Raw genomic sequence first — 27,031 nt, forward strand, 5'->3', positions numbered from 1 at the left:
GATTGAAAACTGTGTAGTACTCAATGTTTGCAGAGTTAAATTGTTTTGCACCTTAAACGGGCCCAAGTGACGTATTAGGGGTCCAACATGGACACCCTGCCCCCTCACTACAGTATATAGGAACTTGAGCATCTTTGTTTACATCAGTGGTTACGTGACACCATTGCGATATGGAGTTATATAGCTATCTATCTATCTATCTACAGTATGTATACCACGGAAAAGCTCTCTCCCTTTGGATAGTCTGCCGGCGTAGGTGGTTTAGAGTGCCTTGTTGTCAGCCATGGGGGCCCACGCATGTCGATCCTGTATGTAAAGAGTGACGTACGATGATCGCCGAAGCCTGAGAATTCACAGTTGATTGGGATGTGGTTTCACTTCATTCAGCAAACATAGTCACAGCTTGATTTTTTTTTTTTCACAATTAGATTTTTTTGTTTTGTTTTGGTAACTCTAAGTTGGCCAGGTTGTTGACAACACACTTCTCGATAGTGTGTCGCATTACATTTCACTTTATAGGGACTCTGTATGTAATTCGGCTGAATCCGTGCTTCTTCCCCCCCCCCCATCTCTGGTGAAAAGTGCCAGATAAATAGAATTGGGTAACTTTCAATACTTAAATAGATGCAGATTGCACCATGTAAGCCCCCTTTGCTCGCAAACAGCAAATCTTTTACTCCCAATCTGCTTTATATTAGGCTGTTTTCTAATGGTTGCCTGCGGTCGCCTCTCACACCTTCCCCGCCCGTGCAGACTTTCTCGCTCTCTCTCTGCTGTCTTTTGGCAACCCTGAGCTTTTTTATGCTATGACATCAAACCACAATGCATTGCACTATTTGGAGTTTACCTAGAGTCTCCATGGCAACACGGGCCGAGCCGGCCCCTTATTCAAATGGTACCGGAAACGCACGTCATTTTGGGCCAATCTGCGGGCTCTGGGGTGACATAATGGAATTTTTAGGGCTAGAAAGCGAGCAGTGCATACATAGCAGACGTGCCACAAGGAAGAGACGACGCGCACGATCGGGCCCCCGCGTCTGAGGCTCTCCGCGGAAAGAGGGTGGAGGTTTACAGGAAAGATCGGCCGGTTCCCCCCATGTTTTGGGTAGTTGCATTCGCGAGTGCCCGCCCTCATGTGAGGGCGTAGAACGGACAGGAGCCCCGCCGCCATCTATTCACGCAGCACCATGATGAAGAAGGACGTTCATCTCAACCTGGACACGCAGAGCTCCGAGCTCAAGACCACCCCGCTACGCGACGCCGACGTGCTGCTCAACTCGCAGGACTTGGGGCTTCTCAAGCTGGCCTCCCCCGACCTCGAGCGCCTCATCATCCAGTCCAACGGGCTGGTGGGCGCCGCCAACCCGGCGTCCCAGTTCCTCTACCCGAAGTCGGCCAGCGACGAGCAGGAGTTCGCGGAAGGCTTCGTCAAGGCTCTGGAGGATCTGCACAAGCAGAACCAGCTGAGCGAGGCGGGCTGCGTGTCGGTGGACAGACTGGAGCTCCTCGGCGCCGCCAACGCGGTGGGCTCGGCCGGGCTCCAGACGTCGGATCTGCCCGTGTACACCACGCTAAACGGCTTCGCCGGCAGCCCTCTGCACGGCGGCGCCACGATCAACTACTCGGCCGATGCCATCCCCTTCCCCCCGCCCCAGTCCCACCTCACTCCGCAGCAGCAGGCGGCGGCGGCGGCGCTCTCCCGGCTGCAGTCCGCCGGCGGGGCCGTGAAGGACGAACCGCAGACGGTCCCGGACATGCAGAGCCTCGGGGACAGCCCGCCTCTCTCCCCCATTGACATGGACAACCAGGAGCGCATCAAGGCGGAGAGAAAAAAGCTGCGCAACCGGATAGCTGCGTCCAAGTGCCGCAAGCGGAAACTGGAGCGGATCTCGCGGCTGGAGGACAAAGTGAAGAGCCTGAAGACGCAGAACACCGAGCTGGCGTCCACGGCCAGCGTGCTCCGGGAGCAGGTGGCCCAGCTCAAGCAGAAAGTGATGAACCACGTCAGCAGCGGGTGCCAACTTTTGCCAAACCAGGTCCAAGCTTACTAATTCCACAAATGCCTAACAATGACTTTGCAGACGTGGTTTTGTTTAATGCGGCCTGCAGGGGAACGGGAAGGTTCAAAAGTTCATCGGCACAGGGTGTGAGCTGCAGCCTGCTGCTGGGCGACTAAAACAGAACCGGGTTGTTGGTAAACAGCCACGTAGCACCACGAATGTACACTTAGAGGGCTGTCAAACTCATCTCTGTCGTGGGCCGTATTGGAGTTAAGGTTTCCTCTCACAAGGCTGTTGTTGAGACTGTGAAATCATTTACAGCAAAATGCATAATCGCCTCATTGTATTTCCACAAACTCGTGCATAAGTAATTTTGAAAATACAGTACTTTGACTATTGCTCAATCTACTGTGGCAAAATTTACCAGTTGAATTTGTTCCGTGCAGAAGTTCTTTTTATCTTTTTACTTTGAGAAAATAGCAAAAACCCACAACTGCAATTCCCACCCCTACAAAACATTTTTAGAGAAAAATAACTGCCTTGTTGAAGAAAAACAGGTTTTATGAAGTGTAATGACGGAACGTACTGTACTATAATATTCAGGTGTTGGAGTTATCCCTTTCAGGGGTGTGGCCTAGTAAATGATATCAGCAGTTAGGCTGCGTGAGCATCTGTGCACAAGTTGTGGCTTACAGCAGAGCTCCTTGCGAGTGTTCTTATTTCGAATGTCCATTTGTCCCGGCAACTGTGGCTCTTCTTGCTCACGTGAGGCCATTACAGTAACTTAATCGCCACCCCCTCTCCCCCAACTGCCAGTTTATTTGAATTTGCTTGTACAAGAAATTTTGACAAAGCAAAACAAAGATGGGATAAAATACTTTTACTTCAGAGTTGGGGCACTTGCAAGTCAGCGTACCACAGCCTTTCAAAAAGGGTTTGGTTTGTAATAAATGCTGGCAATATGCGAAAGACAATTTGCAATACCGGTAGATTTTTTTTTTTTTTTTTTAGCAAGAAACATGAAGTAGGTGCACATAATTTGCCTCTTTGGGCCACATCACATAATGTGGTTGGCTGAATCAGGCCCCCAAGCTATGAGTTTGACACCTGTGGTGTACAGAATAGTATTGATCGACAATCTCAGCCAAATGGAAAGGTCTCACCAAGTGCTGCCCTCCAATTGTATGTATCTATGTATGTGTGTGTGAAAGTATATATATAATATACTGCCTTACTTGTTTACAAGCACTTATGACTTTTTTTTTTTTATTTACGTAAGCATTTATTTACTTTTTTTCCCCAAAAATGAACACTGCATGTTTTGTAGCAGTTGTGGGCAGTAAACCATTGTATTCCTTTGTATTTTGCCTCCATGGTGGCTCCTTGGTAGAGTTTAGGTGCCGAACTTCCACGAATGTACGTTTATGACCCATTTTTCTATGTATGGCGGACTCTCAGCTCGCTACCTGACATTTAAGTTCACTACATTACGACAGCGAAATCTGTTTTCGCTTATACTGTAAATAATAAAAAAGCCTTTTCTTACCATTTCTCTTTGTTCTTGTCTTTGGACAGTCCACAATGTGGCCAAACAAGAGATACGTGGGGAACTTACAATCCCGAGGGCAATCTATAACCCTGGGGAGAATTTCATCAAAGCGGGCCTGCAATTCTGAGAAAAAAAAATAAAAATGCTTAAAGACACGCCTCAACTGCTTGTCATAATAATAAACGAGTGTTCAGAAGTTTTTTTTTTTCAATATATGAATGTAATATAGCTCTCGGGAGACTTAATAAAAACTAAAATGGGCTCTGGTAGGAAAAACTTTCCCCTCGCTGCCTCCAATATGAAAATCACAACACGATTATTGCGTTATGACGCCCCCTGTTGGCCACTAGAGGAAGACGCAGCCAACATCACAGTCGGTAATCAATGACAGTCCTGTACTTATTTAGTAGAAACTGTCGCACTTCAAAGTTCAGCTGCTAGGATTTATTTATTGAGCCCTCATTTGAGCAAATCTGGCATCACAACATTACAGCACAATTCACAACTAATACTACATGGGCAGAAAACAGCTATTTACAAGTTATGACTGGGTTCTTGAGTCATGTGCACGTTTACAGCCATAGTAAAACACATCATTAGCCACACAAACTGGTCGGGTGAGAAAAAAAAAAGATTTAGTGTTCTATTCAGTTAACTGGCTTTTTGGAAAGGTCTGCCGCTGGCAGGTATGCCAGCGCAAGATAAACATTCCTCTTTAGAGCTCAGTACAAACTGCTCACATAGAGGCATATAGTGCATGTGTGAAAACCATCAACGCGGTTGCGTTGTTGATATTTGGGAGTGGAGGAGATAACGCGACCTGTTATTGCTCTGTGAGAACAGTCTGCTGTTACACTGGCATGTTTGAAAGAAAGTTACATAACTGATATGGAAAAGACAAATAAGCTGCCCACCAAACCCCTGGAATGTTTTACTCTCCTCTCGAGCTTGTAAACACCAACGTGTACAAAAAAAAAAGACGGAAAGATTAGAAAGGGGATGCAGATTAGAACATCATAACAGAAAAGAATGTGAAAAATAGTAATAAATAATACAAAAAGTATAATAAAAGTGTCACCATATTCTCACATGCACATCAGTGAACGCATGTACAGTACACACACACACGGGCAAACCCACTAAATTAAAGTTGCAACATTGAACATGCTAAAAGATACCGTGTTGCCTTCCCCAAATAAAGCTGATGGTGCTGGCAAGTCATGGTGAAAGAAAAATAAATATATATCTATATATAAATACAGAAAACCTTTAAGTCCTGAAAAGCGTCACCACCAATAACTTCAACCAGCAACACCGACAACATGCACCCTTTAGCACGGGAAGGAATCCATTTTTTACAAATCATTGATGTCTGCATAATCCGACTAATTCTACGTCTGTTTTTATATGCATCTTAAAAGGCATAGCTATCGACTTTCTAAATATTTACACACAATAATACAATACTCACAAAAAGTTAAGGATATTGGGCTTTCGGGGGAAAACTAATTTATTACATGTCCAAGGACGTCCACTACGCCGCGTTTCTGTGACTCCTCCAGTGTCCCTGACAGAATCTGCTGACACTTTCAGCTCAGATTTTGCCACGTTGCCATCAAGCAGTTGCAACACAGAGTTTGGAAGAGTCACAGGCAGGCGTGGAAGTGGGCATCCTTGGAAACTTTCAAACACCTGTTGTGAATTCAACGCCCTGTGAGAAAACAAAGGTGTGTATAAAGTAGTGAAACATTGAACAGTGAGGGGAACCTTTTTTGGATTAAATTTGACTAAAAAAAAAAAAAAAGGTTTTAAAATGGTGAAAAATCACATTGCTGTATCCACTCTCAAATGCTGTGGGTGTGTCCGATGAATGGTGAAACCACGACCCATTCAGATATCAACTTCAAGCCAACACCACTACTAGAGCCAAAACAGAGGAACTTTGTCTAGCATTTAGCCTTTGGGCTAAATCCCACAGGGTCATCCCGAGTCAACGAGGCACTCTAAAACAGCATCAGTGGCTGATACATTTAGCTGGCAAACTGAAAATGGAGAAAATCTATTTGAAGCTCCATTGCCATAATCGAGGACGACAGAGTTCTGTCATTTTCAGAAATTATCTTCAAATATGTATTTGATGAAAACCTCTGAGTACACTAAGGCTATCTAAGTTCACTTACATTTTAGCTTTGTCCTAACACTTCTCCGGAAAGATCAATATCTCCATCTTTTTGTGAGCAATATATTGCTAACATCCCTTCTGTTGTTAAAACTTTGGAAAAAGGTTTAAAAAAAAAAAAAAGACACTAAGTTGATAAACACTGAGGAGGAGCAGCACCAAAAAACAAAGTGATGCTGGCCTCCACTTCAAATCACAAGTACTACTGCTTTTTTTTCAAGTTACAAAACTTGCAAGGCGCGCCAAAATTTTGCATTTTGCCCAACAGGATCCAATCAATGTCTTTTTCCACCCCATTTAAATACGTTTGCTTCATCAAGTTTAATTGTACAAACACTTGAAACAACGAATTCCACTCAACGTGGAAATAAACTGCTCAGTGAGACTCTATAGTAATCTTTAGGACTTGCGGTGTGAATGTAAAGGACTGGACGTGACCAAATTACAAACGACAGTGAGAGCAGGCTCTTCTATTCTCTGCGTGTACTGTATCTACCTTCTACATGTACATGAGGGGCGGGGGGACAATGTGGAAATGTTTGCATGTCAGAGCACACTCAGCCCGTGACTCGATTAGCACTAGGCTATGAGAATGATATAGATTGACAAGAGCTAATCTTTGGGAATCGACTGTTTATGAGGAGGAAGTAGGGTTGATAATCTATGTGTGTGAGTGTAAGAGTGAATCTGGCTCTGCCCGTTTGTGTTCAATCAATCTGTGCAGGCTTACATGACATCAACTGATAAGATAAATTAAAACAGGTACTGAATATTGGTTCCCATGACAGGAGATGTAGCACATATGAGTGTGTGTGTGTATGTGTGTGCGTGATGTGTTTAGCAAGCACAGTCCTGATGGGACCTCTGCGGCTGCTCGGTGAGCTGCGGCCCTTGCTTGGCTCCGGTGACAGTGGGGTCGTTGTTGTCCAGAGTCTCGGACATCCTCTCACAGATGATGTCCACCAGCCTCTCGAAGGTCTGCTTCACGTTGATGTTGTCTTTGGCACTGGCTTCAAAGTGCTCGAAACCTACCGGTCGAGAGGGGGCGACAAAGAGATGCGTTCCATTTGGAGCTATTGACAATCTTTCCATTTCTTGTATAGTTCTGTTGTGGGTCGCCATTATTGGCACCCACTCCTTTTTTGCATAACGTATAATATTTTCAGAAATAAATGGAAATGTACCAAACTTATATCAGGATCTTTTAATTGGAGAACCAAAGTAAAGACAAAAGAATAAAACTATTTTGTTCAAATTAGATACTGTAGTTTTTATAGGGGAAAAAAAGCCCCCCCCCCCCCAAAAAAAAAAATCTCTTGCTAATTTTCTTATTTCATGATACCTGTCATAAATTCAACACCTCCAGTACTAGATATAGTAAAGCGGAATTTTGGATCTCATGTTGGATGTTTTTAGTTTTATATCTGAAATTAATTACTATTTTGCCATCAAAAGCACCACTTTAATCTTTTTTGTTTTTAAAGTTGGAGGTCGCACAAAAGCAAAAGAAAAAAAGTCTCATTCACTGTCACTGTTAAAGCCACTAAAGTCACTGTTGTGCTTGACAAGTTTCTTAACACAAAGAGCTAGTTTTCTCTACTTTTAGTCAGAAATGGGTGTTTTTGGTGAAACCAACATGTTCTACTACTGATTCTTAAAGAACTCTTTTGCTAGTACAATAAGAATATCTTCTTTCTTTTGTTCGGTTCGCTGCTTATGCATATTCTGTTGGTCTCACAATATCAGTCAAAATACTTTAAAATGGCTGGCAATGTGGGGAACTCTGCTTTGAAAACACTTGACTGGTAAATGAGTTATAAAGCTGCTAATATAGGTAAACAAACATTCCACCAAACAGTGGATTCATTTGTAGTACAAGTATGTAGAGTTTGTAAAGGTAGAAGCTTTCACTTACCAAGCTGTTCTGACAGCTGTCGGCCCCTTTCTGTGGCCACGACCCTTTCATCTTCCATATCAACTTTGTTCCCCACCAGGAGCACCTGAGCATTGTCCCACGAGTAAGTCTTGATCTGAGTGGACCTGTGGGGGGGGGGTAATACACACAACATACACTAAACTGGACATATATTAAGGCTTGGGATTTTTAAACGGCAATAGTAGGAAACAATTTCAGTTTTATGCATTTATGCCAAAAAGCAAAACACACAAAAAAAGGTTTATACAATTACAACATAAAGTGGTGGTAATGTGGAGTGCAAAAACGTTTATTCCCCCAATGGGTTTTAAAGATTTTTGAAACACGAGCATTCTTGCTTGTGTTAACACTGAAGTACATGGGATTGTTTTAAAATTATCATCCGTACAGTAAACTTTCACATCATTACATTAATTTCTTTCTGATGGCAAATTCAAGATGATGCTTGATAGATTTGTTTGTACACGTGTACCTAATGATGTAATTACTGAGCGATGTGTCAACAATGCGACCTGACAGGTTTTAAGCAAATTTTCAACTTATTTGGCTAAGAAGTCCGTGAATAATGAATAAAACCAACATAATCTATTCAATTACCTGGCTTTCATGATCATCTAAGTACAGTATTTGCATAACGTTATAAACGCTTTCATAAGTCATGTCACGAGGAAGCAAGTATTACATAAGTAAACATGAAAGCGGTGCTAAGCAACAACAGTACATAAACACGATGCACAAGGGTTTCCACTTAAGCGTCCCCTCACCAGTCTTGCACAGCGTTGAAGGACTCCTCGTTGGTGATGTCATACATGAGGATAAAACCCATGGCTCCTCTGTAATAGGCTGTGGTAATGGTCCTGTAACGCTCCTGGCCGGCCGTGTCCTGCATCAACACACGTGTAAAGAGTCTCACAAACACTTTCTTTAAGTAGGAGGACAAAACAACTCTCATACAATCAAAACTTTGGGAATTTGGATGCTATGTTATTAAAATGGTCATTGTCAGACTCAAGATGATGTTAACCAAGTAAGCTCACAAACCATTGATGCTAATATTAGCAGCCAACTACATAAATAGCTTCCCAAAATAACACCGCTTCTTCATCAGAAATTGAATCAGCGCCAATGTGCTCCTTTATGAGATGCTCGTGTATCACTGTTGTGCTCCCATGAAAGGAAAGTTCTGTTTTGCAGATTTTGCATTGCAGTCCTCTGCAGTATTTTGACTACATTTCTAATACCAGCTAGCTGTAGTTTTTCCTGAGTATGTCACACGGCTAACCACTACAGAGCATGCGCGTCACACATAGGAGCCAGACACCAGATGAGCTAGCGGGAAGAATCTGGCACTTTTGAGAGAAACGTAAAGTTAAAAGAAGAAGAAAAAAAAAACCCAGATGCAGACTATTAAATTCATTAGACAACTTTGTTGGTGTAGCTCTGACTAGTCGAGTCATCTTGGCAGCGCTACTGTACATGGACATTTGACAAAATGAGAAATAATAAGCCTCATATGTCTATGAAATGGCTTGAGAAAATGTTCATCATTGCTGTTTAATTCTACTTAATAATCTTAAATTAAAAAAAAAAAAAGGTCAGGACAACGAGGTAAAAAATAAATATTGATACCGCTTGAACACCTTTACAAACGACAACTGTCATCTCAAAGTGATGATATAGCAGAGATACAGCAGTTGTATCGCTAAATATGATTCAGAATGCAACTTCTGCTTTTTGCATGTAGACCTTCGGGTCTTCGGCTTTAGCCGGCGCTGTGACGCAACACAATGCAAACAATCTGTTCATTTGGCATTTTCTGCTTTTGTTCCATGCCTGTGGTTGTTCCCATCCTTAAATTTTGGTTGTCATATAATGTAGCGATTTCACAATGGTTTATTGTTTGGCATCTGGTCGCACAAAAGGTTCAGACAGTGGCAAGAGTTTCTTTGGCTTTTTGTAAAAGGAATATGTGACCAGGGGAAAGGGAAAGTCAATCGACAGCGGAAGAAACGTGGAAGGCTTCGGGTGCCTTGCAAGCACTCCAAAGTCTGTGATGATCACTTTGAGCCTTTGTGCTTAGAGAAAGACTTAGCAGAAAGCAATGGATACACAAATGTAGTTAGGCAGAGGCTGAAACCAGCTGTGGTGTCAACTATTTTTCCTACGCCCATCGGGACCTCAACCGTCAGGAAGAGAACTAAATCTTGCAGCTGCTAAGATGGTGAGGATTTCCTTGTATACAGTACACCAACAACTATTACGGTTCATATGCACTGGGCAGTGGGGGGGGGGGAAGACCCAGCAGTACTTTTCAGTACTGTCGTCTATACGTTTGGTTATTTGACAAGCCAATAGACATGGCAAAGACTTGGGGCACACAATATATAGGTAAACTGCATACTATATAAAAGCTTGTGCCGTACCATTAAAAAATATGAATATATAATGTGAATAGCTGTGCTGAAAAATATTGGCACCCCATGGCTGCCATTATAACTAGTGGTGACTGTACAAAAAGACGTGCTTTTGCCATGCAGTCACATAGTCACAGTGGGCTCTGTCTTTTTCTGTTGTGTAGCTTGTACTTGACTGCTCTTTGTCATCGCCACTGTTGGGTTCCGACCTCCCGATTGGCTCAAGCTTGTACGGTTTGATGATGACAAGTTCAGTTGGGTGCGCCTCAACATTGAAATCCTCCTCCTCCACCTATTCCAACATGTTGCTTGCTATTGCGTATAGCGTGGTGTTTTAAGTGCTACATCAATTCTGGTAGCCCTTGCGGCGGATAGCGTAACCATACCCCACTTTCACAAGCTTCAGGGATGTTCAGGGATTCAATACAGCCTTCTGTCGTTTTTCACGGGGGTTACGTTCATTACCCCCAACAAATAACCAAAATCCGCAAACTATTGGATGCAGTATTACAATACCTATGTATGGTATGTCCCATATTTTTGTGACCATACGATGCACTTGGAGACAGTGGCACTGAAGAAACAACAGGAAGCAGAACTTGAGGTAGCAGAAATGTTGAGGTTCTCGCTCGGAGTGAGCAGGTTGGATAGGATTAGAAATGAGCTCATTAGAGGGACAGCCAAAGTTGGACGTTTTGGAGACAAGGTTAGAGAGAGCAGACTTCGACGGTATGGACATGTCCAGAGGCGAGAGAGTGAGAATATTGGTAGAAGGGTGCTGAGGTAGGACCTTCCAGGCAAAAGAGCGAGAGGAAGACCAAAGAGAAGGTTGATGAATGTTGTGAGGGAGGACATGAAGAGTGTGGGTGTTAGAGAGGAAGATGCACGAGATAGGCTTAGATGGAAAAAGATGACGCGCTGTGGCGAGCCCCTAATCGGGACAAGCCAAAAGGAAAAGAAGGAGGATGCACTTTAAAGTTTTAAGATTTCTCCAAAATGGACACATATCTTAAGTGTACAACAAGTTCCATAATAGGTAACGTTTGGTGTGTCACTAGACCAATGAAGCACACCTGAGCACACCGATTACATTATTAGCATGCATGCTCGCATGTCTTTTAGCATATCGGGAAGCTACCATATCTGTTTGACCTTAATGCCGCAAAGAATGCTGGGATTGCTAAGAAGCAATGCTGGGCGGATGTAAATAGCATTTAAAGTGCATGTTAGTATTAGTTCTTTAGCATAACTAGCAACTAATGAAGCAAATACAATTATGACTGTTCTGTTTGCTGTGGTGTGATCATTTTAGTTTCGATGGGATATCTGAGCGTGAACAACATCTTGAGTAAGGACTTGCCTACACTGTCAGTGTGTGAGGTAATGGAAGCGTCTTCTGCGTACAAATCCAAAATTGCAATTGTTCCTCACTACCTCACAAGTGCCATCATATGGTATCTTACATACACACTGAGACACACAGTAGCATGTATGCTAACATTGTAACTGGTGTTTTCTGGTGTACTTTATTGGACTAGTCAAAGAACAACAAATAAAGATTTTGGAACTCAACGTGCACATAAGGCGTGCAACATTATAAGGCATCCCGTCTTTTAAGCGAGAATTTAAGACTTAAGTCCACCTTATGATTGTGGAAATATGGTTCATTATGAAAGAAAAAAAAACAACAACCACAAATCCGTGAATATGCACTGCTGCAAACGGTGAACCGAGAATGGGTAAGGGGGGGAACTATGGAAGTAGATTAGTACCACCAGGATTTGAATTTGAAATGTAAAGTGATCACATTTTCAATAGTTGCACACAATGCAAATATGAATGTTAACAGACCACATAACATCTTTGTCCTGTGACCTTTAATGTCACAGAGGGGCCTTGAATTTTTATTTTAGTAGAATATATTGTACGGTTTGAGGGGAAAAAAATGATAAAAATGTCAATAATTCACAGAAAACAGTGTTAGTTTGAGGCAGTGGTCAAAAATGATTAGAATGGTACCACACTGCCACAATTTGAGACATGAAAATGCCTCAAATGACACGTAAAAGGAATTGACCCGCTCACCCAGATCTGCAGCTTTATCCTCTTGTCGTTCCTGTAGATGGTCTTGACCTTAAAGTCGATGCCCACAGTGCTGACGAAGGCTGGCGTGAACGAGTCGTCTGCATAGCGGAAGAGGAAAGATGTCTTGCCGACGCTGCTGTTGCCGATGATGAGGATTTTAAACATGTAGTCAAAGTTCTGGTCCGAGGACTCCTTTTGTCCATATGTGGTATTTGCAGAGGCCATCTAGCCAAGCGGAAAATAAAAAACAACACAGTCATCAGTGAATATTGAGTTGATTGAAATAACATTTTTTATGTACAAAGGGTGGATCACTACAATTTTTTATTTGGTAACAATCCCAATGAAATTATGAATAACATGTAGATCAGTGCAGGTGAATTACAGTTACTTATTTCTTCTGCAAAATTGAGAGGTTAACATGCAATTGTGACATAAGATTGTCATCTGTTGTGTCATTATGAGAGTAGTTGGAAACACATTGAGTGACACACTGTGGCAGTCCAGTGAAGCCCCATGGGTGGCGGGAGAAGTCACATACATGCCACCAGAAACAACCCACATATTGTTTTGAAGGAATACCCCCTTAAGGATCAATTAAAAGTATGATATGAATTGTGTGTGAATAAGCAACAGGGCACTCACACCCACAAACGGTGTTGCCGTGACACCGATGTAGTTTCTAAATCTACAGTGCCCAGGTTTCATGATAATTTAAACATGTTTATAGTACTTACAAAAAGCTAGAAATATTTGGCCTTTGAGTGAAATTTGAGAATGAACTTGAAATACATGAACATTTTTTTCGGGTCATAAAGGAGAATGGGCCCCCCAAAAATCGGAATAGATGAATTTGTGAATATGGAACACGATACTATGTTCTATTTGACAGGGCTTGGCCGCCGCCATGTGGCATCTTAGAGCCAGTGAGCAACACGCCAACATGAACAAATGACACTCAAGAACTCACAGCTGCACACCTGGCAATGGACTTTTCCGACCTGTCAATCACTCGTCAATAATAGCCAATCCGAGAGCCGCATTGTCTTAAACCCTGGCTTGTCACGCCCCTCTCGCCATATCGGCCCACAAGCAATGCTGGTTGTCAGTAGCGTGCGCTTGGAAAAGTTAATGTTACGAAGAAAATGGTCCTCAGATGCGCTCGGGGAACATGCAATTCCGATGAACGATATCGTGCTAGGTTACAAGGGGCCCGATTGATTCATTTTCAAAAGCCTAGAACACAGTTGACGAAGTGTCTATGATGGATAAAGGTTCGCGGAAGACCGCACATACAACTCAATGTGAACAATATCAATAAACACAAGGCTGTATGTTCAAAGGTAAGTGAGGGAGAAATATCTTCTCTGAGTTTGATTTAATTATTATCAGTGCTTTATACATTGTATCATTTGTATCATTTCCATTGTACTATGTTCCATTACAAGCCAAGTCAAATGAATAAACCCACTCAATTATAAAGACTACAATGAAATTACTTGTGATCTTTCCAAGTAAAAAGTACTCACCCTGCTTTACACGCGCAGTACAATTCCACTATTTTATCCTGTTGGATTTCAATATGAAGTTTGTGAGACGTCAAACATTTTTTGCATTGATCGCCAACATTTCGCTCTAACTCTGACATTGCGTCCTGCTCCGTCCAAAATCTTAATTCCGTGTACATATCTTTCCGTGAAATAGTTGAGACCTCTCTGTAGAACTCTCTTTGACAAGTCTGACGGATTTGGCAAAAAACATACCCCAATATTATCTGGAATACGGGATTGAGAATCGACTTCAAACATGTTATGTTCACTCGCCATGTTGAAAGCTTGTGGGACATGGCTAAGGGGGCGGAGCTTAAGGTCACCATCAGAAAGGTCCATTGAGCCTCACACACTTATTAACTTGTTGCAATGGAAAACCTGACCCCTGCTGTTCTTGGAGAAAACATTTTACTGAAAAAACAAACAACTTGGCGCGATTGTCACGGAAGATGCAGATATCCCTGGGTGCTGTACCGATTATACAAAGCGAATAACCGGATGAGAGCAAAGAAGAGAGAGTGGATATTTGAGGCCGTTTACAAAGATTGCCGCATTCGTTGAGTCCCTTTGTCCATTTTGGTTGTTCCATGCTTTCCTTTTAAACCACAAGTATGTATGAAATAAAATACAAATGGGTGAATTTGTGAATTGACGGGGGTTCAAACACTCCTCGTGCTCAACAAAACTGCTCCAGCATTTAAAACACACACACACACACAACACACACACACACACACACACACACACACACACACACACACACACACCACACACACACACACACACACACACACACACACACACACACCACATTGCATGACAAAGCAGCCTAATAAAGTAAAATAGTGGGTTAAAGTGTACGACTCAACAACAGTAGTCAGCTTGAAGCCATTGAAACAAAATTAGCAGCCAGTGCACCACGGCCAAGATTGCAAAATGACACAACGGAAGTAGCAAGGCTTAGCGAGGCTAAGCATCAGATCAGCTGGCTGACAGGACACAAGGGAGCTCCAAGGAAGGCACCCTGGGAAAGCCAAACACATACAGCCATATGCTTCACGAGACCCCTCCTTCATCCATCAGGACGCAGACAGAAAAAAATACATTAAAAAAAAAAAAAATGACCGACGAAACTGAGCAAACATCATGAGCACAATTAAAGACACACTTCACATCGCAGTTTATCCGACGTTAGCACTAACATGCTGGTAAAACGTATTACCATTTCGCGGGAGGAAATATGTTTTGTTAAAAGGCATACATACGGAGGGAGTTGGAGGGGATGACAAAAACAATGCGATTGTGGACAACATCGTCGCTTAATGAAGTGTAATAAAAGTGACACAGCGCACAGCTTGGTTGTCGCTATTTATCAGTGACAGGAGGAGCTAGCTAAGCATCCTTAGCTATGTCAAATGAAGGTTACTCTTCCCTAATTACGGCGACAGGAATCAGTCGAAACCGACACGACGACATTCGACAACCTCGCAAATACGACTGCTGACACACGCAGGGTACGGCCGTGACGTTCATGGTACCTTTTACCGTGAAATGCGTGCTTTCTTCTCGGCTTCGCTGCAGTCGTTGCACCTGCAGTAGCGCGTGCGCCTCTTGATTGACAGGCCGGGCCCCGGTAGGCGTGGTCTACAATATGTAAGGATGACTGACAAGAATATACACCAATCGGAGAGAAGGACTGAAACATTCTCACGGAGCCCCGCCTCACTCTAAATGCACTGTGCATTTGGGAACTCGAAAATGAGAGAATTCCTGTGCAGTCAACATAAAACACCAGATGGTAAATAACGGGGGCATTACATGATATATGAGCCATCTGCACCAAAGGACTCATATCAAATGGATAAATACACCATCAAATTAACTGTAAAACACTTTTGTTTTATTTAGCAAACAGTCTGGCACCTTGATCTGATTGCAAATGTAATAAATAGTCTCAAATATTCTTTCAAATTATTTGGGACACTGTAAAAATGCCTTTATTGCCTGTCCTTCCTTCCTAAAACTACAGCTTACCGGGAAATTAAAGTCTATACAAATGTATTTGTTAACATAAATGTGTTACTCCTTATCCCAGCTATGGTATCATTCATTTTCCTTTGAAGAAAAAAAAAAAATCAAATTACTTATATTTAAATACAAAGTAAAAAAAAAAAGAAAATTCAAAACGCAAAAGGCACCAATTCACTGGAATGGTCCCACACATTGATTTTTTTCCAGTATGTATAACACCGTATTATAGGAACCATTTTGAACTAATTGCACAAACACTATGAGACTGAAAGAACTCTTATCTATAATACTGCCATCAGACTCAACAGCTGACAGCAGTAAGTGGGAGTCTATGCACACATTGGCTATCCTGGTGTATTTTGATACTGCTTCCTCTGAACAAGCTGCAAAAGTTGCACAATCCGCAGCACAATCTAACATTGCTGTAGTTCCGCAATTGCTACAGTATGTACAATAACAAGCCAGTTGTGTACCTTTATTTTGTGCCAAGTGTGAATTGCATTTCCTTTTTGAATTATTCCTGTTTTACCATATCTTGACATCCACGTGCACGGCAAAGTTAGAATATCATTGCAAGGAAAGGTCCATATTTTACCTCTTCCGAATCTTGAACTATTTGCATTAGATGAGGTTGTTTACTTCACCCACCAAAAATTTTCTAAGTAGATTAAGAAAAGCAGAGAATAGAGTGAATTTTTTTTCTTTTTATTGGCAAGGCATACAGTTGTAGTTGGAAGGAGGGCACAAACACCCGCAGTTAAATGAAAGAGAGATTGTCAAAGCTGTGGTAATCATTCCTGAACCATAGATGACAATATCATACCACAATCTTCACTGTGGATGAACACGATTCTGGAAGAGCCTTCATGACAACAGAGGAAGACAGTAAGAGGAGAAAATGTTTCAGAAAACCCTGAGGGAAATCTGCCACTCAACTATTTTCATACCGACAAAACGTGGAAATGTGTAACTTTGCTTATTTACGTTATTTGCAGACACAAACAGTATAGAGGAGGGGAAAAAGAAGAGTAACATTGAAACCGTTCCCCTTAAGTCCTTCTGACAAATCATACAACAAATGAGATCTAAACCTTAGGCCAACAAAGTCTACTTTTCCTATGTCTCATAGGTAGTGTGGAAATAATAAATAAACTGTACACGGAGCAACGTGAGGAAATTGTACAAGATAAAACACACACTTGTGTGTGTTGTGCTGGTTAAGATGCTGTTCGATAGACCTTCGGTTTTCAAGGCATCCTGTTTTGCTTGTGCTGTGAACGGTGACAAAAAGCATTGCACGGTTTCCTCCAGTATCTCGCTGAATATATCTACCCCCCCCCCCCCAAAAAAAGGAAAGAAAATCCCAGGTGTGAAATTACAGCATGAAAAAAAGAAAAAAAACTGAAAGAAACATGACAAATTGACACATTAAAATGGGAGTGATTTGTGCTAAAACACAACTCTAGAGTGGTCTTTACGCTGTTTGTATCTTGTAGTCAAACTTGAGCATCAAATACAGAAAAAAATATGAGACTTCCATCCCAAAGTCCAATCTTTAACAGCTGTCGTGGCACAGCCTGTCAATGCCACTCTACAGCCCACAAAACTGTCACATTATACACATAGTGGAGGAACACAATTGTACTATACAAAGTGCTTTGGCTTTTATTAGCAAAAAAAAAAAAAATTCCATCCGGTCATTCGCTCTTACATAGAAAAAACACGTCATTGCTTTAAGACAATATCAGTTACAGTTTGAATACGAGTTGGGACAGACGCTGGGGTTCGATTGGCACACGAGGTGCTACAATCAACCAACTCTATCCGTTTGGCGCTGGTGGAAAGTCGCCTGTGGCAAAATGGAAACTACAGTATGGGTCGTGTTATGTTGGCGTGGCACTTGTTTTGTCATTGACTTATGTGATGAAGAGCAAAATATTGATTAACAAGAGGGGAAAAGCCTCCATTTTTTTTCTTTTTTAAAAAACAGTTACAAAGAGGCATCCTGCTCATTGTGAAAACACTTTTTCAGTTTATAAATGCACCGTTGCTTTAAACTAATGACAGTGGGCCAATAGAATGTAGCGTTCTTTTTATGCAGGGAGCATTTCAGTCAAAAGCCTCCATCCATGTCTTTGTGGATTGAAGTGAAGCCCTTCTAAATTAAAACAAGGGCTATTAACCGCGAAAAAACAACAAATCTAAAGTGCTCAACTTGAAGGCAAACTGATAAATCTGGGTGTGTACATATCAACCACACAAACAAGTGACTTTAAATAAAAAAAAAAAAAAAAATCAAACAAGTTTAAATAGTAACAAAGAAAAAACTTTGCTGATATTTTTGGACAGAAGAATCGACAGTTGAGCCAACTTTGAATTTCCCATGCAGGCCATGCAAATTTGCTACCAGAGATGAAGGACTACTTCTCAACAGCAGGGGGAAACCTTGCACACAGAGCACAATGTTGCGGCTGTTACTCTTTAGCTATTGAAACAAGTTCATTCTTACAGTAGTTTCAAGATAGCAAGAGCGGGTTTCTCCTGGCTGCACTGCTTACAGTACATGTATTGCATGTTAGATTTTTTTTTTCTCATCCAAACAGATTTCAGCCTCTTTGGGTTGCCATGTTTATCCCAGATCTGACCAGCGCCTTCAGAATAAGTAGTGCTGGTTGTCGTAACCTAAATGATCTTTGTGAGGTACTTTTTTTTTTTCAGATTTCAAATTCATCCTGCGAGGGCCACATGGTTGGTCAGAGCAAAACGTGCTACAGCTAACTTCAACTATCTCAACAAAGTCACATTTAACCAGGATCTCTCCATTTACATTGTAGTTTTTGTCAGTTTTTTCATATTGATTCCGAACCGCTCCAAATAACGTACAGTATGTGGCGCAGGTGTGTGCTGTTACGTTGCATATTTGTATCACCTTGATGGCTTCTATAATTGCGGCGTTATAGTGGTGGATTAAGTGGGAAAAGTCATTGAAGGCCCAGGTACCACATGCACAGTTTGCCGCTGAGAAATACAGAAATGGCGGTAACGAGCCGGAGGCAAGGGACAATGTCAAAAGACTGGGTAATTTTTGACTGTTTTTACTCTTTCATTTGAATCTTCTTACAATGACTGGCTGGTGAGGGCGAGGTATGCACACAAGAAATGACAGGTGTCACTCAAAATGTCTTGTAAATATCAGATTTCCTACACTGTGCATTTTGCTGGCACAGGTTTGACAGTGATTTTCATTAAAAGAAAACATTATAGAGCAAAGACTTCAAAGGCAGGCAAAAGAAATAAGTTGCTAGTTTGGCAAAATGTCTTGCTATAGGTAAACTTCCCTATCGTTTGTCACAATTTAAGAATCAACCTTGAAAGAGAGGCAAAAACTCTTCAAGTATCCTCAGCCAAGTTCAAGTTGGTTTTGCACGCCATTCACCGCTTCCTCACCATGTTTACTTAAAAACTACAACGAGGAAGACAATTCATTAGTGGTGGAACCTAATCTGGCAAGTGTTTCTTTTCACATGGTCTCTGTAGAATAGCCACAGTGTCTGACTGACAGAACAGAAAGAAACAGTCAGAAACCCAAATTCCTGTCCTCTCACGGACTCAGTCTCTCAGTCTGTCTTTAGTGCAAGTGCCTGCTTCAGCTGCAGACCTGGTTCACAGCTGCACCCAAGTGCTCCTCATCCAGAGGCGTGCTGTCACCCTACCTGCGGAAATAAAGGTGAAGTTTGTGCGGACGAGGAGAGGCAGCGTGACGACGGATGAGGCACTGAAATGAAGAAGAAGAACAAAAAACAAAAAAAAAGGCTGAAGGTGAAGCTGAAACTCTGGATGGTTGCTATGTGTCCAGTCTGATGTCTGATCCCGTGTCTGTTGCTCTTTCTACTGCCATGTCTTTATCGGAGTGAGCGGAAAACGTCCTTGTTGCCTCAGCAACAATGGGTTTAGGGAGTAGGTCAGCAGATATGGCATCAAATCCTTTGGCAGGATCAGTTCTAGATGCTTCAGTTCCTTGACTGCCCTCCTCTTCATCTGGCAGGCTGTCCGCATCAGATTCTCCCTCTTCCTCCTCCAAGGTCAGCTCAAACTGGAACTTGTCAGCGGATGCTGTGCCTGCACAAAACCCCGAAGCTTCTCCAGTGGCGCGCCCTCCTTCTGGGCCATCGGGATTTGGTGAAGGACTGCGGGGGATCATGCTCTGGTACCACTCTCTGTTATCCTCCAAGGTGTCCAGGATCTCCTGCGCATCCGGATGAACGAGGTCGGCCCAGGTTTCCCAAAGAGGATGGACGATGTAATCAATGAAACCCACCTGAAACATGAACACCAGATGAGAGGGATCCCTCAGTTTCTTTGCCTTAAAGTCGACCATTTGAGCATGACGTCACATGCATTTTCGACTGCCAATGGCATCATGGGCAAATAAACGCTTTCCATGCTCATTGAGGTAGCGGCTACATGGATTCATGGCACAGACTTGCTCTTTTGACATTGCAATGGCCAGCGTAATACAAAACTAATATTAGCTAAAAGGAAGGCCAGCCATTATGTCTTGGTAAATTACTTCAAGAATACCAAACCAAACATTTTATAAATACCTGTAAAGAAAATATCTTCCGCAGAAATAGTTTCCCGGTCTGTCCCTTTAGAAGTGGCTACTCTGAAACCAGGCAGTTTTGCGATCATTTTTGTACAACTATTCATGACAGCAATTTATCCTCCTAACTCAGAGGGTCTGCTATAATATATATCTGTATTTATATCTCTATATCTGAAATTGAATAAATAACGAAAAAAATAAACATTGCGTATTTGGCAGCATAATCCAAAACACGAATAAAAAAATGATTTATTGCTGCCAAATTACGAGTGTAAGTGAGAGGAAACATTTTACCTGGCTCTTCTCAATGGAGGCATTGTGTTTGTCACACATGGGGCTGATCTCCATGCCCTTGTCCCGCTCCCTGTCCCCTTGGGTGAAGAACTCCACCATGATTCGATCGGTCCACTGCCGGTACAACTCAAGTGGCTTGGTGGGGTTACTCAGGTCGGCACAGTGGACCATGTTCTGAAGGACCTGCAGTGATACGGTTGGCATCAGAGAGCAGCAGTTCTCAATTATTTGAGATTCAGGGGACAAACGGACCCTCACACTATGCTAACACCAATTAAACGGAACTACCAGGTGTACTCCTGAATGCCAAACTAATTGAACAGTTACTTATTTGTTATTTATTTTGATTTTGCTGAAGAATCTTTGAGATATCATGACTACAGAGAAATATCATTTTGTGGTCCAAATCCTACAAAAAGATCTTACCTGAATGCGGTCAGAGTAATTGTCCAGAAGCAAAACACCTAAACTGGTGACTTTCTTGGTCTCCACCATGGTTTTTAGGTCTGCCAGTAGGTTCATATGCTTGGACATATCAGTGGCTAGCACCTGTTATCACAATAATCCCAACAAATATGTCAGGAGTTTTCATTCTAAGGTCATTCGGATGCCAACGGCTGATGTTGCCTCACCATGTCAATGACTAATTTGCGCAGTGAGTGCCTCTGTTTCTTGCTGAGGTTTTGAAAGATGTCACAGTTGTCCTCTTGCAGAAGCTTAAAGCCGACAGCCAGGTGGTGATTCTCCAGCACCGATGAGTCATTGTACATCAACGCCAGCTCAGAATCTGAGAGGGGGAAAGAGTTTGATCATTTAAAAGTAATGTTCAACGCACAAAATCACACAGCTTTTGTAGGACAAACTCACTCGTGTTGATGAGAAACTGATTAGAAACACCAGGGTGATCCACATCATGGATGGCACTGGCAAAGAGAGCGGCGAGGATTTCCAGATCGGTGAACACGGCCTTCACCGACACACACAAGTAGGACAATCATTTTATAAGCACCAGTCGTGTTGTTTCTTCTTTCTCAAGAAATGTGTCCAGCAATTCCGCGCGTACCTCCAGTGCAGGTGTCGAAAGCAGCACGTGAGTAGACTGGACGACGTCGGCAGCGTGGATGTTGTTGTGATACGCCACGTCTGCATGGTAGTGATCCTCCAAAGTCATCATGAAGGTAATGAAAGTGTCAACTGGAATCTTGAAAGACTTGAGCAGGTCCCGCTCCTGAGACAGAAAGCCAAGGTGAAGTCCATTTGTCAAAATTTGTTTCTAAAGCTGTACCTTGATTTACAACCATGGTGCCACTGTACTTTCATTGATATAATCTGTTTTTAGGAAGAGCCACAAGGCATTTGACGTGCATTACCTGGAAGATAGTGTACATGGTGACTGTGAGTGGACGATTCCCAGAGTGCTCAGCGACTTTAAAGACGTCAATTCCCCATCTATTAATGTCCTCCAATTCCTGCACACAGGACAGATGTGAATCGTACAAACAATGCGTACAAACACAAAGTGTGTAGCACTACTACGACGGTCCTTGTACCTTAGCTAGATGACTTTCCTGGGTGGTGTTGACCCCAAAGCGAGGGATGGTGGACGGTGCCAGGCTGGGGCTGTGTGTAGGCTTCTTCACTCCGCTGATTTGGGACATAGGTCGCTTTTTCTTCTCCTCCTTAGTGGGGGGAGCCATGATGTCCATGTCATGTTGTTTCTCTGTCAGATGGACACAGACAAAAATGTCAAGTTTTTCCCATTAGTCTGTAAGTCAGCATTTCTACATGCCTGGCCTGCACGTTTTTCCAGTTACACCGATTTTTACACCAATTTAATGACGTCTGACACACCCCAGGAGGGTAACAGCTTTTTCCTGGGACATATGAAAACCTTTGAAATCCACACGCGGACTGTCACACTTTAGATGTATTTCAACCATGGCAGAGGAAACGAGTTAATGGTCGCCTGTGAGATGTCAGCACTGCTCCTCCAGCAAGCTAAGGGCCACGTGTATTTGTGTTCTATAATCCCTATATTACATTTTGTACAATGCTGTATATGTAATTGAATCATACTACTGTGCGTATGAGTGAACGCATTTGGAAGGCCATCAGGGAGAATGTTAAAGCGCCAGCTGTTGATTAGCGTTGTCCAGAAAGCACAGTTGCGTCACTTAAATAACGATGACATTGGCACGGAGCCACATGCCTTTTCTAAAGCATACGGGAGAATATAGCTCATTGTGAATAAGCAAACATAGTTTTTCATATTCAGATAACAAAATTGTGACGTGTAAAGAGACCCGGCGAATTACCTAGGAAGGTACTTGAGATGAACTCCGAGACTTGGTTCCCTGAGCGGCTGGTCTCGGACAGCTGGGTGAGTTCTCGGTTCAACATCCTCTTGAACTGGACACAGCAGAACAAGTCAAACCATCAGCTTGTTTTTGAACGCAGTATAATGCAGCGTTTCCTTACTGTTCTTGAACCAAGGCACATATTTGACATGAGAAAAACTGCAAGGTGGACCGCCAAGTAAACATGTCACGTACAGTTGACATTGATTTACAGTACTTTGGAAGAAATACGAGTCTGTTTAGTCAAACACAAACAATCTCGTATGAATGGCAACAGGTGGATGCACACCTTAATCATTCTCCCTGTCTACATTGCTGGCATTGAAAGATAAAGAAAAATTGATTAGTTAGCGTAAATAAGTCCTCATCTTCTGACAAATTAAATGAAATTGGATGATTTTCCTCAGCACACCTGATGATCTCTGCCACTGCGAATCACTGGCATAATGATCGATTTAGCCCTCTCTGGAGCAAATAAAATTTTGCAGAGAGAAAAATCTGATACTTTCAGAAAATGATACTCTGGATTTAAGATTTTCGATTATATTAAAACCTGTTGCAAATTTGCAACACATGCCCGGAAAGAGTCAAGTACTAGTAGAGTAAGGATACTCTCTCTACACTTTTGCAATGGTTTTCGGTGGGGAAACCAACTTTTATGAGCAAAGGATCATCACAGACAGTGGCAACACACACACACACACACACACACACACACACACACACACACACACACACACACACACACACACACACACACGTACGTAAAATGTAAAACATTGCTCATATACAGTTAGCTCAGAATGCAATGAAACGTAGCGCTAAAAGAATCTCATGGCAAGTATTTGTTAACATCAGCTTTTCTTTAGTCACAAAACAAGCAACATGTGAGCCTCAGGCAGTCCTCTGCACCCTCCCACAACTCACTTAGCAGTTGAGCTCTCCCTACCTGAATGAACATCCACGAGTCCGAGATGAAAGAATCCACTTCTGGCATTTCAACACAAAATCAAGCATGGGAGCCAGAATAAAATCAAGTGTGAGCGCTGAGCCTGATGGCCATCCCCTGCCACTGCTCGCTGGAGCAGAAGCTACTACAGGCAGGGAGACCCCTGCAAAATCTCGGGAAACCCTCGATTGATACGAGCGGACCACTCTGGACGGCCGAGGAAGGACATGAGAGCTGCAAGCACATCTGTGGGAATGTGGTTGTCCGCCTTCCTCCCTCATTCACTCCATTGCTGCCTTCTCTCGTGTGTGTAAACAGTTGGGGAACGGGGTACTCTACTCCACGCCTCCCTCCCAAAAAAATGTCTAAGAATAGTGGCCAATCTGGCGAGTGCTGCAGCAAGAGGCTGGGAGAGCCGTAGCGCTCTCATTGGTCGAAAGCTACACAAAGTGGGAGGGGCCGAGGGTGTTGTAGCTGGCGGTTGTGAGATGCACCATGTGCACTAAGTTTGAAGATGATATGAAGTAAAATGATGAAAGGGAAGAGGGTAAGGTGGGGTGGGGGGCAGTTCATTCATGAAGCCAAAAATAAAATGATTACATCATGAACCACAATGTTGAGGGGGACAATGACCATCATGAGCGTCTTGTACAGAAACGGGATATGCTGACAAAGCATTCTAAAAATCACATGCTATTTTGTAAAACTGTTTCCTTATCTTTATTGAGCCAGTGTGGGTTTACTTCTCACTCAGTCTGGGGTGGTATGGCCGTTTTAGAGTGCCTCATTGTCGGTCGTGACGACGTGGTGGGATATATTCCAGACCAGGAGGCTTTAAGCGTAAATATTTTTTGGGCTCCAGTGTATAGGGATGTTTAGGCATAACAAAGATGCTAGACAAAGTAGCATTCACTTTTTCAGGTCATAAATGTGGTTTTGGATTGACTGTCGATGGATGAGCAGAACGTGATTTCCATGGACAGCCACAGCGTTTGATTACATGTTAATTTTTAATTATTTTTGAAGCCTCATTCTATTTACTTGGCTATTGATTTAATCATTCAAATTTGCAAGGGTTGTTAACTCTTAACTCTGTTTTTGTGCTGACACACACTCGGAACATACCACATTTTGGCTTGGAGGCACGCTGCTGTCTTCATTGTGGAACTAACACTAACCATGACAACCTGAGAAAGAAAGTTTGATTTACTGTAACTCTCCCCACTCATCAAATGGCAATGGAAAATTGGACTGAAATAAGGATGAAAAATATTTCTTCCACAAATCTAGGGCTCACTCTTCCACAAAACACCTTTTAGGGGTCATTTACAATCCATTCATCCATCCAGCCATCTTCAAAGATGAAATTGTTTGATAAAAAAGTTATCAGTGATACATAAACAATTCAGTCTGCTACGTGTGTGGCCTTTTCTCAATTGTCAGCATAGATATTTCTCCCCCATTGACTGATCTGCAGGACTATAAGGCGGAAAGAGGGGAGGCATCCCTCTCACGGAAGCCAAGACGCTGCCACGTGAGCGCGTGCAGTGGTTCGCTATACCCTATGTATCCGGGCAGAAAATATATAGAACGAGGCAATCTATGGATCAGCGTAGCATGTATGTGCTCGATATTATGAAGAGCATGTGTACACTGAGTGGGTGGTCTAATTGTGGAATCACACGAATGTTGCGCTCGAGTCTGGGTAAAGTGGATGAGATGAAGGGGTGGAGGGAGGAGAGGAAAGCAAGGGGGTTGGGAGAAAGGATGGATGGATGGAGGAGATACCGTTTCATCCTCATTCACATTTTTCTGCACTAGTGGGTGGGGGGGAGGTTGTGTCTTGTCTCTATTTGCATGCATGAAAACTCTCATTTATTGAGGAAGCCTCTTCTCAATGGCTGGAAGATTCTATTTCATGGATCATAGATAATAATAATTTTGTTTAGGGCACAGGGAACATCGCAAGCCACGACTGGTCTAGAAGCTACATGCAAACATTAACGTTATCATACACTTTAAAAAAAAAGGGACTTCTTGAAGCAAAGGAAATGTTTCAGAAAGCACAATGGATCACATTGTTACTTGGTATTTGATCCTGTATGGGATAAGACTTTTAAAAGAAGCTAAAATGTGCAAAGCCAGGAATTTAGTTGGAGTTTTGTGAAAGATTTTTCTATCCATTGTTTTACATTCCATTTGATGTATCTATCAGTGAATAACATGTGCATCGGCGGGCAGGAATAGGAGCCAGCTGTGTGAACCACTACGTTAGAAGTGAGCTGTGTCCTGACGTTTTGCTGGTTGAGGTACCTTGTTGGAGGCCATCTCGCTGACCGAGTGTCGGGTTTTCAGGGTCTCCAGTTGCTCCAGACACCAGTCCAGCTCGTCCAGAGTCTCAATGGCCAGCTGCTGGTGAGGCTCCTCTGTAGCCAGGGCAATATAGCGTTCTTATTATGGCATGGATTCAACTATCCCAAAACATTCATATGTGCAGCAGCCATCGTGAACCCACACTTAGTTACGATTCGCTATTCCCAAATTCAACATTTAGCGTTTTTTTCTTTTCTGTGGACTCCATCCTTCATTATTTGCTGAAAAACTCAACAATTTGTATATTTTTGTGCTCTTTCTGTAATGTTGTTAAATACAAGATGGCACCAAAATCTTTTGCACCAAACTCCTTCTGAGAGAAATAGAGCCGGGTGGGGAATTCAGATGTATGCATTTTGTATGCATGGGGGAGCAAAGTTTAGGCTTGAAGTACTCTGCAGTCTATCACAAATGCTGCTGAACTTTCGGCTTGTCCCTTTCGGGGTCGCCACAGCGTGTCATCTCAGATGAACAGACATATATGTTTGGCACAATTTTTACACCGGATGCCCTTCCTGACACAACCCTTCTCAGGGAGTGAGTTACTTGAGTCAATGTAATGGAGTAAATGTACCGCATTACTTGCCACAGCTGTCTATAATCCATTTATTTTCAATGATGTTTTTTTTAGATGAGTTTGAAATTATATTAAAAACTTTTAGGATCATACTTTGTGGTATATTTATAGTTGATTAATTCATATATATA

General features: G+C 42.5%; 3 protein-coding genes across 8 annotated transcripts in view; 1 reads left to right on the plus strand and 2 right to left on the minus strand.

Annotated features, from left to right (window-relative positions):
- The first annotated feature begins 1,154 nt into the window (after positions 1–1,154).
- LOC133511160 (transcription factor JunD-like) lies at positions 1,155–3,711 on the plus strand. The gene has a single exon (XM_061839833.1). It carries the CDS (start codon positions 1,188–1,190, stop codon positions 2,049–2,051), a length of 864 nt encoding a protein of 287 aa, XP_061695817.1. The 5' UTR covers positions 1,155–1,187; the 3' UTR covers positions 2,052–3,711.
- Positions 3,712–5,828: 2,117 nt separating this feature from the next.
- Positions 5,829–15,345, minus strand: LOC133511110 (ras-related protein Rab-3A-like). 3 transcript variants are annotated; one of them, XM_061839740.1, is made up of 5 exons: positions 15,252–15,345; positions 12,164–12,388; positions 8,429–8,547; positions 7,644–7,768; positions 5,829–6,756 (listed from the first exon to the last, which is right to left on the minus strand). In XM_061839740.1, exons 2-5 carry the CDS (start codon positions 12,386–12,388, stop codon positions 6,566–6,568), a joined length of 660 nt encoding a protein of 219 aa, XP_061695724.1. In that variant the 5' UTR covers positions 15,252–15,345; the 3' UTR covers positions 5,829–6,565. The 3 variants fall into 3 exon arrangements, with proteins under 3 accessions (XP_061695724.1, XP_061695725.1, XP_061695722.1); XM_061839741.1 differs by having other exon boundaries at positions 15,259–15,335; XM_061839738.1 differs by lacking the exon at positions 15,252–15,345 and adding an exon at positions 14,979–15,237.
- A 1,088-nt stretch (positions 15,346–16,433) lies between these two features.
- Positions 16,434–27,031, minus strand: part of pde4ca (phosphodiesterase 4C, cAMP-specific a) — a 65,172-nt gene continuing 54,574 nt past the window's right edge. For all 4 annotated transcript variants that reach the window (XM_061839645.1, XM_061839646.1, XM_061839648.1 and 1 more), the window contains 10 exons: positions 26,264–26,376; positions 22,960–23,053; positions 22,195–22,364; positions 22,015–22,113; positions 21,708–21,872; positions 21,512–21,611; positions 21,277–21,431; positions 21,071–21,193; positions 20,645–20,827; positions 16,434–20,062 (listed from right to left, as the gene is read on the minus strand). In XM_061839645.1, coding sequence (XP_061695629.1) covers positions 19,589–20,062; positions 20,645–20,827; positions 21,071–21,193; positions 21,277–21,431; positions 21,512–21,611; positions 21,708–21,872; positions 22,015–22,113; positions 22,195–22,364; positions 22,960–23,053; positions 26,264–26,376 — 1,676 coding nt within the window. In that variant the 3' untranslated portion in view covers positions 16,434–19,588. The remainder of the gene's footprint in view (positions 20,063–20,644; positions 20,828–21,070; positions 21,194–21,276; positions 21,432–21,511; positions 21,612–21,707; positions 21,873–22,014; positions 22,114–22,194; positions 22,365–22,959; positions 23,054–26,263; positions 26,377–27,031) is intronic.

This window comes from Syngnathoides biaculeatus, chromosome 13 (assembly GCF_019802595.1).
Source record: "Syngnathoides biaculeatus isolate LvHL_M chromosome 13, ASM1980259v1, whole genome shotgun sequence".
Lineage (NCBI taxonomy): Eukaryota > Metazoa > Chordata > Actinopteri > Syngnathiformes > Syngnathidae > Syngnathoides > Syngnathoides biaculeatus.